Source organism: Podarcis bocagei (assembly GCF_964188305.1).
Source record: "Podarcis bocagei genome assembly, chromosome: 16".
Classification (NCBI taxonomy): domain Eukaryota; kingdom Metazoa; phylum Chordata; class Lepidosauria; order Squamata; family Lacertidae; genus Podarcis; species Podarcis bocagei.
This window is the reverse complement of record NC_138142.1, coordinates 22,025,698-22,039,229: the sequence shown is the minus strand read 5'-3', so window position 1 is coordinate 22,039,229 and position 13,532 is coordinate 22,025,698. Positions and strand designations below refer to the sequence as shown.

The 13,532-nt window shown below is 50.0% G+C and overlaps 1 protein-coding gene across 2 annotated transcripts in view; it reads right to left on the bottom strand.

The window, feature by feature from the left end:
* DTX1 (deltex E3 ubiquitin ligase 1) overlaps positions 1 to 13,262 on the bottom strand; it is a 56,254-nt gene extending 42,992 nt beyond the window's left edge. Inside the window, exons 1-2 of one of the 2 annotated variants that reach the window (XM_081175278.1) lie at positions 13,125 to 13,262; positions 10,923 to 12,280 (exon numbers count right to left, since the gene is read on the bottom strand). In XM_081175278.1, the coding sequence (XP_081031404.1) occupies positions 10,923 to 11,181 (259 nt within the window). In that variant the 5' untranslated portion in view covers positions 11,182 to 12,280; positions 13,125 to 13,262. Of the gene's footprint in view, positions 1 to 10,922; positions 12,281 to 12,709; positions 12,803 to 13,124 lie in introns of those variants that run through there. The other variant, XM_081175279.1, reaches the window with a different exon arrangement.
* Positions 13,263 to 13,532: the final 270 nt, after the last annotated feature.

Genomic DNA, 13,532 nt, shown 5'->3' with positions numbered 1-13,532 from the left:
TCTTAACACTAGTAACTTTCTCAATTCTAAAAAAATTCCTTCCAGTAGCACCTTAAAGACCAACTAAGTTAGTTCTTGGTATGAGCTTTCGTGTGCATGCACACTTCTTCAGATAAACTGAAACAGAAGTTGCCAGATCCTTCTATATAGTGAGAAGGTGGGGAGGGGTATTACTCAGAAGGGTGGTGGGAATGGGAGATTGGCAGATAGCTGAGATGAGCCTGTTGACGACTCTTAACGACTGTAATAGGTCTTACAGGAAAAGGCAAGGGGTGAGAAGGTGAGAAATGGCTTAGTCATGTATAATGAGATAAGAATCCAATGTCTTTGTTCAGACCAGGTCTCTCCATGGTTTTAAGTTTGGTAATGAGTTGTAATTCAGCAGCTTCTCTTTCCAGTCTATTTCTGAACTAACTTAGTTGGTCTTTAAGGTGCTACTGGAAGGAATTTTTTTATTTTGACTATGGCAGACCAACACGGCTACCTATCTGTTTCTCAATTCTGCTTCCCAAAGGAAGAAGAAGAAGAGTTTGGAGATGATATCCTGCTTTATCACTACCTGAAGGAGTCTCAAAGCGGCTAACAATCTCCTTTCCCTTCCTCCCACACAACAAACACTCTGTGAGGTGAGTGGGGCTGAGAGACTTCAGAGAAGTGTGACTAGCCCAAGGTCACCCAGCAGCTGCATGTGGAGGAGCAGGGAAGCGAACCCAGTTCACCAGATTACGAGTCTACCACTCTTAACCACTACACCACGCTTTAGCCTTGATGGGTCAGGTGGAATGCCCACCTAGATGCCTCAAAGGGAAGCCTGCAAGAGCCCTCTCCTCTCTTCATGATCCTCCATCTGTTTCATGATGGGGTCATTCACCATCAATTCTTCCCTCCTGGCTCCTTCATATTAATCCCAGCAAACTGGCCCACTCTGACTGATGGATTACTATTTGTTATTTTGACATAGCACCTCCATTCAAAGCTTGGATGGAGGAGCACGGAGCCTTCCGCAGAGAGAAAGGGACAGAGCTAGAAACACACAGAGATCCAAGAGAATCTCCCTGCAGCCTCAGGAGGAAGGATGTTAATGAGACCATGTAATTGAGATACCCCGGGGAGATGAACAGGTCAGAATCAAAGGCAGCGACATCAGAGCACGTTTGAACTCTCTTCATTTCCAAGATGTTTCCCAAATTTGCAAGCCACTTTCCCCTAATGCGATATGTTATTTTCACTAATGTATTTGTTTTTATGCATTCTTCTCCCACCCGCAGTATAGCATTTTGGGTAAACACCGTCTGGAGAACTTCACCACAAAATTCAGAGAAGGGCAAATTTTGAAGGATAACTGTGTTTAGGTGAGCGTGGATAACAGCAGCAGCAACAACAACAACAACAAAAACAACCACCATATTTATACCCTGCCCATCTGGCTTGCTTGCCCCAGCCTCTTTGGGGGGCTTTGAACACAAATAAAACATCAAATATTAAAAAAATTCCTGATACAAGGCTGCCTTCAGATGTCTTCTAAAAGTTGTGTAGTTCTTTATCTCCTTGACATCTGATAGATAGCTGCTCACTAAGACACAAAGAAATTTGAATTTCGGATCTTTGTTGTGCTTGCATCACACTTTTTCTCCAAGGAGCTCAAAGTGGTGCGCTTGGTTTCCCCCCTCCTCCACCAGTCCTCACAACAACCCTGTGATGTAGGCTCTCCCCCAAACCATAGTCTAGAGGAGTAAAGGTAAAGGGACCCCTTACCATTAGGTCCAGTCGTGACCGACTCTGGGGTTGCGGCGCTCATCTCGCTTTATTGGCCGAGGGAGTTGGCGTACAGCTTCCGGGTCATGTGGCCAGCATGACTAAGCCGCTTCTGGCGAACCAGAGCAGTGCACGGAAACACTGTTTACCTTCCCGCCGGAGCGGTACCTATTTATCTACTTGCACTTTGGCGTGCTTTCGAACTGCTAGGTTGGCAGGAGCAGGGACTGAGCAATGGGAGCTCACCCTGTTGCGGGGATTCGAACCGCCGACCTTATGATCGGCAAGTCCTAGGCTCTATGGTTTAACCCACAGTGCCACCAGCGTCCCTCTAGTCTAGTCTAGAGGAGTACCAGGGTACTAAATTATGCCCACAAACTAAGACAGCTCCCCGCCTGCAGACATGAAGCCCCAAGGCATGGAGGGCAGCAGGGCCAGGCTGTTAAGTATATGACAAAGGGGCATTGCTGACAACCTCATCCTTAATCTTCCCTCCACCCATGTGAGGAAATACATGCAGGGGGACGACGACAAACTCCTGAATAAGGCTGACGCAGACGCTGCCTTTCAGGGGCTTCCTGGCCAAACCTGCTAGGCCTCTCCATTCTGCTACCTGAACTGACACTTCGCCCTGGAGCGCACCCAACTTATCGATTAGTGATAACGGGCGAGTGGTCTGCCAAGGAAGCTTGCCCTCCGTTCATGTTTAAAATGATGCGTAGCATGAAGAAAGTAGACAGAGAAAAGTTTTCCTCCCTCTCTCAGAACCCATCCAGCGAAGTGGAATGTGAGAAGATTCAGGACAGAGAAAAGAAAGGAGCTCTTCATGCAATGCATCGTTAAACTGCGGAATTCCCTGCTGCAGGAGGCAGCTGCCTAGATAGAGGGCTTTAAAAGAGACTGGGGGAAATAACGGAGGAGAGGGCTGTTTTTGGCTACTAGCCACAATGGCTATGCTCTGCCTCTACAGTTGGAGTCCAAAATGCTTTGGGATTCCAGTTGCTGGTTAGAGTTTTGATCGCCACAAAATGGAAGAGTAATGAAATCCCCTCTATACAAGATTGGATCCAAAAGCTGACAGAATAAGCAGAATTAGACGGTTTATCAGAAAAAATAAAGAATAAATCAAAACAGGAATTTGTTTCAAAATGGGAGGTTTTTAAAGAATATCTGAAAAATAAATACAGTAGTTTAAATTCTGTTGCAGCATTCGAGGAACTTCAGTAATGGTTGCAAGGTAGATATAAGAAATTAGATTTATTAAGAATAAGTTTAATCATGATAAAAGTGTGTTCTGGCAATAAGTAATATGAATTTGAAATATGGAATAGACGGGAAGTTGGGTCTTTAGTGTTAAGACCAATAGATGTTTTAATGTTTGCTAAGAAAATTGTGTGTCTATGTGTTCTTGTGTGTAATTTGGTATTTGTGTTTTTTTTCTTTTTTCTTGTTGTATCAATAAAAAACTTTTTTTAAAAAAAGGAATTCCAGTTGCTGGAAGCCACAGGACGGGAGAGGGCTCTTGCACCCAGGTCCTGCTGGCAGGTTTCCTACAGGCTTCTCAGTAGTTGCTGTAAGGTTGGAATACTGGACCAGACAGGCCATTGGCCTGATCCAGCAGACTCTTCTTATGTTCTGGGTGTGGAGTAACCTGATAAGAACATAGGGAAGCTGCCTTATGGATGGGAGGTTGCCTGCTTCTGATGTGGTTACACTCCTTTTGAAGGAGCGGGTACGTAGCTTGGGGGAAACTCCTGGGTCCATTGCAGTCCCTCAAGGCTCAGGTGGCCTTGGTGGCACAAGAGTGCCTTCCACCATCTTCAGCTGGTGGCCCAGCTGCGCCCCTATTTGGACAGGGATAGCCTAACTTCTGCCCTCTATGTTCTGGTAACCTTGAGGATAGATTACTGCAACGCGTTATATGCAGGGCTGCCTCCCAGGACAGTTTGGAAACTTCGACTGGTGCAGAATTTGCATACCCTCCAACGTTTCTCCGATGAAAGTGGGGACGTCCTATTCCATAATAATGAGAATACTTACACTCTGGGCGGCTTCCGACACATATGAAAACATCATAAAACTATCTAGGGCTGCCTTCAGATGTCTTCTAAAGGTTGTATGGTTACTTATCTCCCCAGCTCGGGGGTTGCATAACTCCATACCCTCCAAGATTTATCCAATGAAAATAGGGACGTCCTAAGGCAAAGTAGGACCTACTGGGATCAAATCAAAAACTGAGACAGCTTCTGTAGATTTGGGGTGTCTTTGGAAAATAGGGACACTTGGAGGGTCTGTTTTTCTCCCTCTGTCATAGCCCTAGAACTTTTGGAGGTAAAAGGAAGCTGAATGTGGAAGATTCAGGAGTAATAAAGGGGGGGGGCACGGGACAATGCTAAAATGCTGGTGAATTTTCATGGGGGCTTTTAAAACAACCACAACAACTGCAAATGGATGTGAAAATGTGGACAACTGAGCTTAACATGGGAAAGATGAGACAGGTTCCATTGCCCCTAACAACAACCCTGAGAGGTAGCTTAGGCTGATAAGAAGGGCTGCCCCACGGAAGATGGAGCAAGCTTGTTTTCTGCTCCTCCAGAGCGCAGGACTTTGAGCCTATGAATTCAGATTACAAGGAAGGCAATTCCGACTAAACGTTAAGTAACATTGAGAGCGGTTTGAATGGACTCCCTTGGAAAGTGGCGGCCTCTCCTTCGTTGGAGGCTTTTAAACAGAGGTTAGATGGCCATCCATCAGGGCTCCTTTAGCTGTGATTCCTGCATTGCAGGGGGTTGGGCTGGATGTCCCTTGGAGGGCCCTAACCACCAGGGTTGGCATATTTCAATAAGTGAAAAACCAGGACACCCCGAAAGTTGTTGAACTTTCTTTTAGGAAGACCCCAAAAGCTGTTACAGAAACGTCAAAAAACCCACACTTTTTGATTGACTTGTCTAAGATCCAGAATAAAGCGTCAATTCCGCCTTTGAAATCCCGGTAATGTCCAGGGAAATTTGGGCGTATGGCAGCCCTACTTCCCACTCTACAGTTCTATGATTCTATGAAATGACTGGCTCAAAGTCCTGCAGTGAGTTTCCTGGCTGAGAGTGGATTTGAACCTGTTATAAGACTTTTAAGGTCTCAAATATAGAATATTCATAAATACACACATACCTAACTGTATAAACCATGTGTCTGAAATAGCACGGGAGAGCAATCCTGAAGCCATTTTGACTCTCCCAATGACCTCAAATGTTCCTCTATAGTAAGGGAGGCAAATGGGGAAAGCCTTCCCATTGTCTTTTTGCTTGCAAATCCTGTCTTAAGGGTGTATTTGTGTAGGAATAGGGTGACCCTATGACCTGGGACTCAGGAACTAAAGTATTAACCATCACAACAGAATGGCCAGACTGCTCAGGTAATGCAATCAGTGAACATCATCAGGTATCCTGGCAGACAGGATTTCTGCTGTGGACCGCCTCCTTCTGTGATGTATGTAGGATGTTTTGGGAGTGGTGGTCTTGGGCTACAGGGTGGGCAATTTCAAGAGTCTATATAAGGGCTTGCGCACCATTGTTCGGGTTCTTCTCCCTCCTGCGTGCGGGGAGTGGGGACCCAGCTGCAACAGTTCAATAAAGATCAGGCTTACTAGCCACTTTGCTTCTCAATATACACTGAGGGGGGGGGGATATTTGATCCCCTGCTAAATTTGCCCGTTTGCCCTCTGACGAAGAAATGACCAGTCCATAATTTTAATGGTAGGTTTATTGTAGCTGTGAGAGACAGAATAACAACAGGAAAATCTCCAGAAACCCAGAAGACAAAAGTCAGAGATTGGTGTGCATTATAATGAGTGAATTAAGTATTTGACCCCTTTGCAAAACATGACTTAGTACTTGGTGGCAAAACCCTTGTTGGCAGTTACAGAGGTCAGACGTTTCTTGTAGGTGGCCACCAAGCAAATTTAGCAGGGGATCAAATACTTTCCCCCCTCACTGTACTCTGGTTGGCCTCTGTTGTTTCCTCCTAGCGATAGGGAACCCTCAAGGACTCTATACAGGCTCTGGAATATCCTATAAGGGAAAGGGAACAGTTTTTTTTCTTATAACAAACCCATGACTCCCAGGTCTAACTGTCCAACCACCATCAGCCTCAAAGCTGAACTCGTACAAGTGTACGAGTTCAAGTGAAGAAGTGTGCATGCACATGAAAGCTCATACCAAGAACTAACTTAGTTGGTCTTTAAGGTGCTACTGGAAGGAATTTTTTTATTTCGTACAAGGGGGTCCCAGGTGGACTCCCATCCAGCCTAACCCTGGTGTGTGGCTGCGTGGCTACAGAATATATTCCCTCGTGGCCTAAGTACAGGAATGGGGGCAACTGGCTTGGCAGGTCCTTATCAACAAGCGGATTTCCTTATTGCGCTGCCTCCCATTCTCTTTAAACAAAAAAAACAAGCCGGCTGTCTCTAGGCTAAGGTATCGAAAGGCCTTCACTGGAGGCTCAGGAGATGACACACCCAGGTCCCTCTGGATCTCTGCAGCACCTGGGAGGCAAAAGGAAAACAAACGCCTCTGTTGATTTGGCTCAACTGTGTGTGGGGGAAGGGAGTGGTGAACAAACGCCAGATCACGGGGCCTTTTATTTGTATCGTTTTTTGCCCGACTCTTCCTCCAGGGAGCAAAAGGCAAGAGCTCGGTTTTCTCTCACCAACAATTATTCTCACAACAAGCCTGAGAGGTAGGTCAGGCAGAGAGAGGGAGAGACTTGCCCAGCGGCGTAGCGTGGGTTGTCAGCACCCGGGGCAAGGCAAGTAATTTGCGCCCCCTAACCTGCTGCGTCAGGTGATCTGAGGCGAGTTGCCGCTGGCGCTGCCGCCCAAACGACGCCGCTTGCCCGGAGGAGGAGGAGGGCAGAGAGGCGAGGAAAATGCAACATGGCCCAGCTGCTGCAGCTGCAGCGGCGGGGGGGGGGGGCTGTGAGGAGGGGCTGCCTGGCATGCCCTCCGCGACCCTGACGCGCGGGGACCGCGGCGAGCACTGAGAGCCGCTGCCAGCTCGTCGGTTCCGCGAGACATGGGGCTCTGCTACAGCCTGCGCCCGAGGCTCTTCGGCGACTCCGGAGGTGGCGAGCGCGCCCCCCCCCCGATGTTGCGCCCGGTGCGGCCGGCCCCCCTTGCACCCCCCACGCTACGCCACTGGACTTGCCCAAGATCTCCCAGGGAGCTTCTGGCTGAATGAAAGATTTGGGTTGCTCTCCTCCTAGTACTACACTCTAAAAACAAAAACACACAGGCTCAGCACACTGTTAGAAACTCAGGTATACAGTGGTACCTCAGGTTAAGTACTTAATTTGTTCTGGAGGTCCATTCTTAACCTGAAACTGTTCTTAACCTGAAGCACCACTTTAGCTAATGGGGCCTCCCGCTGCTGCTGCCGCACCGCCACCACGCAATTTCTGTTCTCATTCTGAAGTGAAGTTCTTAACCCGAGGTACTATTTCTGGGTTAGCGGAGTCTGTAACCTGAAGCATATGTAACCTGAAGCGTATTTAACCCGAGGTACCACTGTATAAGCTAGGTGCCAAATGGCTCCTTAAACCGGGGTTGCAGTTGCTGAAATGGAACGGCCATTTTGGGCCCGGATGGCTCGAAAATCTTATTTCTTTCAACACGACCTTCTGGTTCCTGAAATTCATTGTGACTGTGCAAATAGACTATAATGGTAGAATTTGCTACAGGATGTGATGATAGCGTGTGGAAAGAGTCAAGATTCAAGGACCCCCAGGCATGCACCTTGAAAGAGTGGAGCTGTCAGGCGCCTTCCTGGTACGCAGTCATCTTCGCCTGGTCGCAAGTGGCCAATAGCCAGGTGCAAAATGCACCTGGTGAATTTCGAACACTGGCTCAGTGTTGCATAAGAATATACAAAGCGCCCTGCTGGGTGAGTCCAGTGACCCATCTAGTCCAGCTTCCTTTTCTCACAGTGGCCAACCAGGTGCCTGTGGGAAACCTGCAAGCAGGATTCCAGCCCAAGAGCCCTCTCCCCTCCTCTGAGGTTTCCAGCAGCTGTTATTCAGAAGCATGACTGAATATGCATATGCTGGAGCTCGATTCTGGATGAAATCGGTTTCTTTGTTTTTGCCTCTGCACCATGAATGAGGATCCTCACGTCCAGGGACCAAATGTGGCTCTCTCTATCAGGCCCTTCGCACTCTCCCTAGGCCACACCCCTTCCCCCAGGCCACGCCCTTCACCAGCCCTGCTTCACATCCTCCTCCTCGAGTGTTTCTGCCTGGCTGGAATGTGTCCTTGAACTCTGACTAGGCCTCTTACTCGGATGGATAAAAGGTGGGCAGGGATGTGTGCAGAAATTAGCCTACTGTACAAAAGTAGCATTTAGATCCATTGCCCCACCCACTTTTGCCTATGGCTCCACCTGCCACTGCCAGGTGGCCCCCAGAAGGTTGCCCGGCAAGGAATGCGGCCCTCGGGCTAGAAAATATTTCCCACCCTTGCTCTTCACAATTAGACACATGGAGACTCAAGGCACATCTTCAGCAGTAAGCCAAAAAGCACTCTCCAGAGGCACCCCTGCGTTTTATTTTATTTCATTTACTTGCATTTTAATACTCTGCCCAATAACATGCACTCTCTGGGCCCTGGCACTGAAAATAAGACTCTGGAGCTACACACCAACAGTGCAAGCCACAAAGTTTGCATATGCTAATGCATATCTATGCAAATGTAGAATGTTAAATGTCACCAAAGGCAAGCCGTCCAAACTGCCCCAGATAAAATCTTCAATTAGTTTGCCAGCCATCTTAGATCAGCTCCTCTGCAATTTATTTACCCCCAGTGAATTTCCTGACGGAATCTGCTCCAAATAAATCCCGCTGCTCTTCAGCTTTCCTCAGCCATGACCCTCCTAGTAATCTCCAGCGATCTCAAAATAATTTATTCCCCCAAATTAATATCCTATCCAGCAGCCAGATCACTGCCCCCCAGCCCAGTTCAATTTCCCCTGAGTTCATTGCCCACCCGGAAACGTTTGCGGTGCTTAGAAAAAGGTTAGAGAGCTGTGTTTTGAAAACATGAAGCCCACTTCAAATCAACTCCTGTGTGGCAAAGAGGGGTGAAGAGAAAGTAAATCAGGGTATATTTGCAGATCATAACGGACATCAGAAGAGGCCATCTGGATCTGACCATGGCCCCATCTTGTCCAGCACCCCATTCTCACAGTGGCCAACCAGATGCAAGCAGGATTTGAGCATCATAACAACGCCCCCACTTGCTTTTTCCGGCATTCACCGCATCTGACAGTGGCAGCAGAGTCATTGTGGCTAGCGGCTGTGGAGAGCCCTCTTCTAGAGTTTGACCAGTCCTCTTCTAAAGCCAGCCAGGTTGGCAGCCAACACAGCCCTTTGAGAGAGCGGGTTTATGACTCCCCACTGTTCAACGGCAGCAATACGACAACAACTTTCCCCTGCCTAAAGGAGGCGGCTGAAATGAAGGAAGGACTCTGGGCTCAGCTCATCGCTAGTCCCGAAAACAAATCCCTCAGGCCAAGAATGTGGCCACAGGCACCTCTTTCTGCATTTTCATCCTAACCACCTCAGGCAGACCCTCCAAGTGTCCTGATTTTTCAGGGACAGAGGCCGTCCCGGTTTCTGATTTGATCCTGGAATGTCCTGCTTTTCCTAAGCACATCCCTATTTTCACTGGAGAAATGTTGGAAGGTACAGAGTTAGGTGACCCCCAAGCCAAGGAGATAAGTGACTACAGTAGAAGTCTTTTAGAAGACATCTGAAGGCAGCCCTGTATAGGAAAGTTTTTTTTAATGTGCTGTGTTTTTATATATGTTGGAAGCTGCCCAGAGTGGCTGGGGCAACCCAGTCAGACAAGTTGGGGTATTATTATTATTATTATTATTATTATTGAATAAGACATCCCTATTTTCGTTGGAGAAATGTTGGAGGTAAGTGTCTGCCTTTTGCACTTCACTCTGATTGGTAGGTAGGTAGGTAGGTAGGTAGGTAGGTAGATAGATAGATTGATAGATATATAGATAGATTTGGGGGGTGTTCTAGTAAAAAAACAACAACCCAAAGCAAATCCAAGAAGCCTGAAATCCTACACACATACACATCATTCTTGGTGATATTAGCAGCCCAAGTTGTTTCCAGAGCAGCTTCCACCTTTGAACCTCTGGGCCAACTTATAAAATCAGTAAAATCAAGAAACAGAAGCTTGAGTCAGACTGTATCACTTCCAGATTGCAGAGGGAAGCCCAAATGTTTGAATGTTTCCAAACTGGAGTGTGTGTGTGGGGGGGGGGATACACCTCCATGCATGTAGAAATCTAGCATGTCAGGGAATAGGGGTCCAGCATAGACCTGTCCCCAATGTGCTGCTTTTCTATGCAATTGGCAGATATTTATAGATTCCACTTGCGAGAGAAAGTGCTCAACCCAGAGTCAACAGTGTGATGCAGCAGCAAAAAAAAAAAAAGAAGCTTTTTCATCTCTAGGCGGCATCAACAGCAGTACAGTGTTCAGGTCAAGGGAAGTCAGAGTACATTCTATTCTGTCTTGCTCATATCCTACCTGGAATCCTGTGTCCATTTCTGGGTGCCACAATTTAAGGAGGATATTGACAAGCTGGAATGTGGAGCGGGGGGCAACCAAGATAATCAAGGGTCTGGGAACCAAGCCATACAAGGAATAGTTTGAGGGACTTAGGTGTGTTCAGCCTGGAGAAGAGGAGACTGAGAGGAGATATGACAGCTATCTCCAAATATCTCAAGGGCTTGTCACGTGGAGGATGGCGCAAGCTTGCTTTCTGCTGCTCCAGACCCAAACCACCAGATTCCAAGGATAAGAAAGGAGATTCCGACTAAACATTAGAGGGAACTTTCTGAAGGGAGGAGCTGCTCAGTGGTGAAACTGACTACCTCAGAAGGTTGCAGACTGTCCTCTGTTGGAGCTGGCCATCCAAGGGGGTTGGACTGGATGATCCTTGAGGGTCCCCTTCCGACTCAACAATTCTATGATTAAAAGTGTTGCCACTTGTTTCTACCCAGTGCAGACCCAGGACAGCAACAGCCCCCCCCCCAAGTCATCATGATGTTCCCTCCTACTCGAAGGGGACAAAGCAGCGTGACTTTACGCCTTACCTGTGTCCTGACGGAACTGGTGCATCGACTGCAGGTCGATAATGTACGGAGACAGCTGGGCATCCACCTGCCCCAAGACGACGCTCCCCCGGGCATCTTCCTTCAGGACGTTCTCAATGTGGTGGCACACGGCCGCCGTGTAGGGCCGCCAGCGCCCGTGCTCGTTCAGCCACTCCCAAACCACGACGCGGGCCACATTATTGGGAGGGAAGCCCCAACCGTTCGCCAAGACCAGGGTCCCTGTGCCAGGTTGCGCCATGGTGCCCGACCCTGCCGGCCTGGCATGAGAGGCAGGCAGGGGTCACCAGCTGGGTGCCCTCCCCCTCATTGGTTTGGGAGCACCTGCGGGGCTCAGAGTGCGATCCCCAGTTCTGAAGACTGCATCTCCTACCACAGCCAGGTCACCTGGGGCTTGAGGAACACAGAGAAAGAGACGCACTCCTTGCAGGATGAGAGCTTGTGACCTTTTCTTCAGGGTGAGCCAGTCTCGTCGGAAAACTATTGGTTTTTGCGGCACGTCTGACTACGTGTCGATGAAGAGCAATGTTTCAGTCTCCCCAAATGGCAACAACAGCAGACCAGCTGAGATGTTCAGGCCACCACTGAGGGTGGTGATAGAGGCTGCTATCAATGAATGCACATCTCCCAAATTATTGGGGAAGCCAATGAATTCTCTGTGTGCTTTCGGTCAGGCGGAGCGAAGGCCTCTAAGCTTCGCCTACAGTCAGGGGCACTGAAGATCTTAATATTCACCTTGTGTGCCTTCAGTCTGGTGACTGAAGACCTCCTTCCGGTGGAATGAAGAGCTCCAATCTTTTCCTTCAAGGCCTCCAAGACTTCTCAGCAGGCTCTCCTCCTGTTTTCCCTTCCTGGTCTTGTTTTCAGGCGGCCCAGCTCATGTTCCATCCCCTGAGATTTCCTCAACACTTCCCACAGTCTGACCTGGTCTTCCACGGCTCAGCTCTAGGTACCCCCCACTGCAGAAATGGAGACAGGAGACTGACCCTTTGCGTAGGATCCTGTGGCCTCGGAGGGCAAAGCTTTCTGCAGGGAATGGGGCCAGATCCAACCTCCGGCCAGGCTGTGGCAGAGTCCTCACCCTCTCGGCCACAACAACAGGCTAGTAGGACAGGGTTTGGAGGGCAGAGGCCTGCGGTGGCGACAGGCGAGAGCTGCTGACCCAGGTCAAGAGGCTGCTTGCTTTAGACCAGAGGGCTGCAGCAGAGCAGAAGGCAGGAGAGAGCCCGCCGGCCTTCGGGGGTCGCCCCTGCCACCCGCCCAGGCTGTGTCATCCTTGTTTTCCGCAGCTTGGTCTGGTCCTTCAACTCTGCCTGATGCAAGGACTGGAGGGAGCCAGCCTGGAATGGGAAAAAGGAACCACAATAAGGATGATGAATTCACGTCAGGAGGAAACTCTCCTCTCTCCATCGACGCCCCCCCCCCTTTCCTATGGCAAGCGGTTAGCAGTGGTGGCACCTCCTCTCCTGCCGCTATGATCTGTCTAGTAGGTGGCTGGGTCTGCCAGTCTATCTGCCAGTCTGGCACCCTCTCCCCTGCCCCCACCCCCCTCCATAAACCAAACCTGCCCATTGTCTTGCCTGGTAGAATGAAAGCTCTTGGGTGGTTGGGGGAGGCTTCCTGGATGCTATCTCCTGTTCTCTCCCCCTCCCTTGCTAATCTGTCCCCATCACACAGGCGGCGGTGGGGGCGAGATACCCCAAAATGCATCAAGATGCGGGCGGGGAGGGGGCGACAAAGAGAAGAAAGGACTCCCAGCTGTTTCTTACCTGGCTGGTGAAATTCTAAGAGCCAGACACAAAGGAGAATTTGGGGGAGGGGGGCAGCCGATCGCTGCTGGAGGGGGTGCTGGTGAGAGAACGATGGGGGGGGGGGGACCAAGAGGGGCCCAATCAGCTTCTGTACACACCGCCGCGAAATCGCCTCCTCCCCTCTCCCTCTCCCCACAGCTCCATTCACCCCTCCCCTCCCGACTCCAAGCGTAAAAACGCCTCGTTTGTTGGAGAGAGTGTGTCAAGAGGAGGTTTTTTAGAGGCGGGGGGGGAGGGAGAGAAAGGGGGTGGGCAGATCGCTTTTCTCCTAGCAGCTGAGGAGGGGGGGTCTGCCTCGTCCTGCCGCAGAGACCCCACCCCGCCACCTGTCCTCCAGGTGGGCGCGCGTCCCTCACCCCGCCACCCTACCTACCTAGTACCGCGACCAGCTCCGGATGGCGCAGGCTGGATGCAGCCGTGGGAACGAGCGGAGGGGAGGGGAGGGGAGGGGGGAATCCCTCGCCCCTCCCACGGAGGCGGCCAGAAACCGCAGCCAGCCGGTCCTCTCTCTCTCGCTCTCTCTCTCTCCCCCTCCCTCTCTCCCCTCCTCCCACCTTATCTGGATCCGGGCCAGGTTTCAAACAAGCGCCGGGACCTGTGAAAGAAAAGCCTCAAGAGCGCCTCTGGACATGCACAGAGCGCTCCCGCTGCCGTTCTCGTCCTCCGCTCAAGGAACAGCCCCGGGAGCGAGCCGGAGGCTTCCGGGTTCGAATGGGAGAATTTGGGTTTTCTTCTAAAGGCTCCTACCCCAGGAATGGGGTACCCGTGGCCCTCTTCCTTC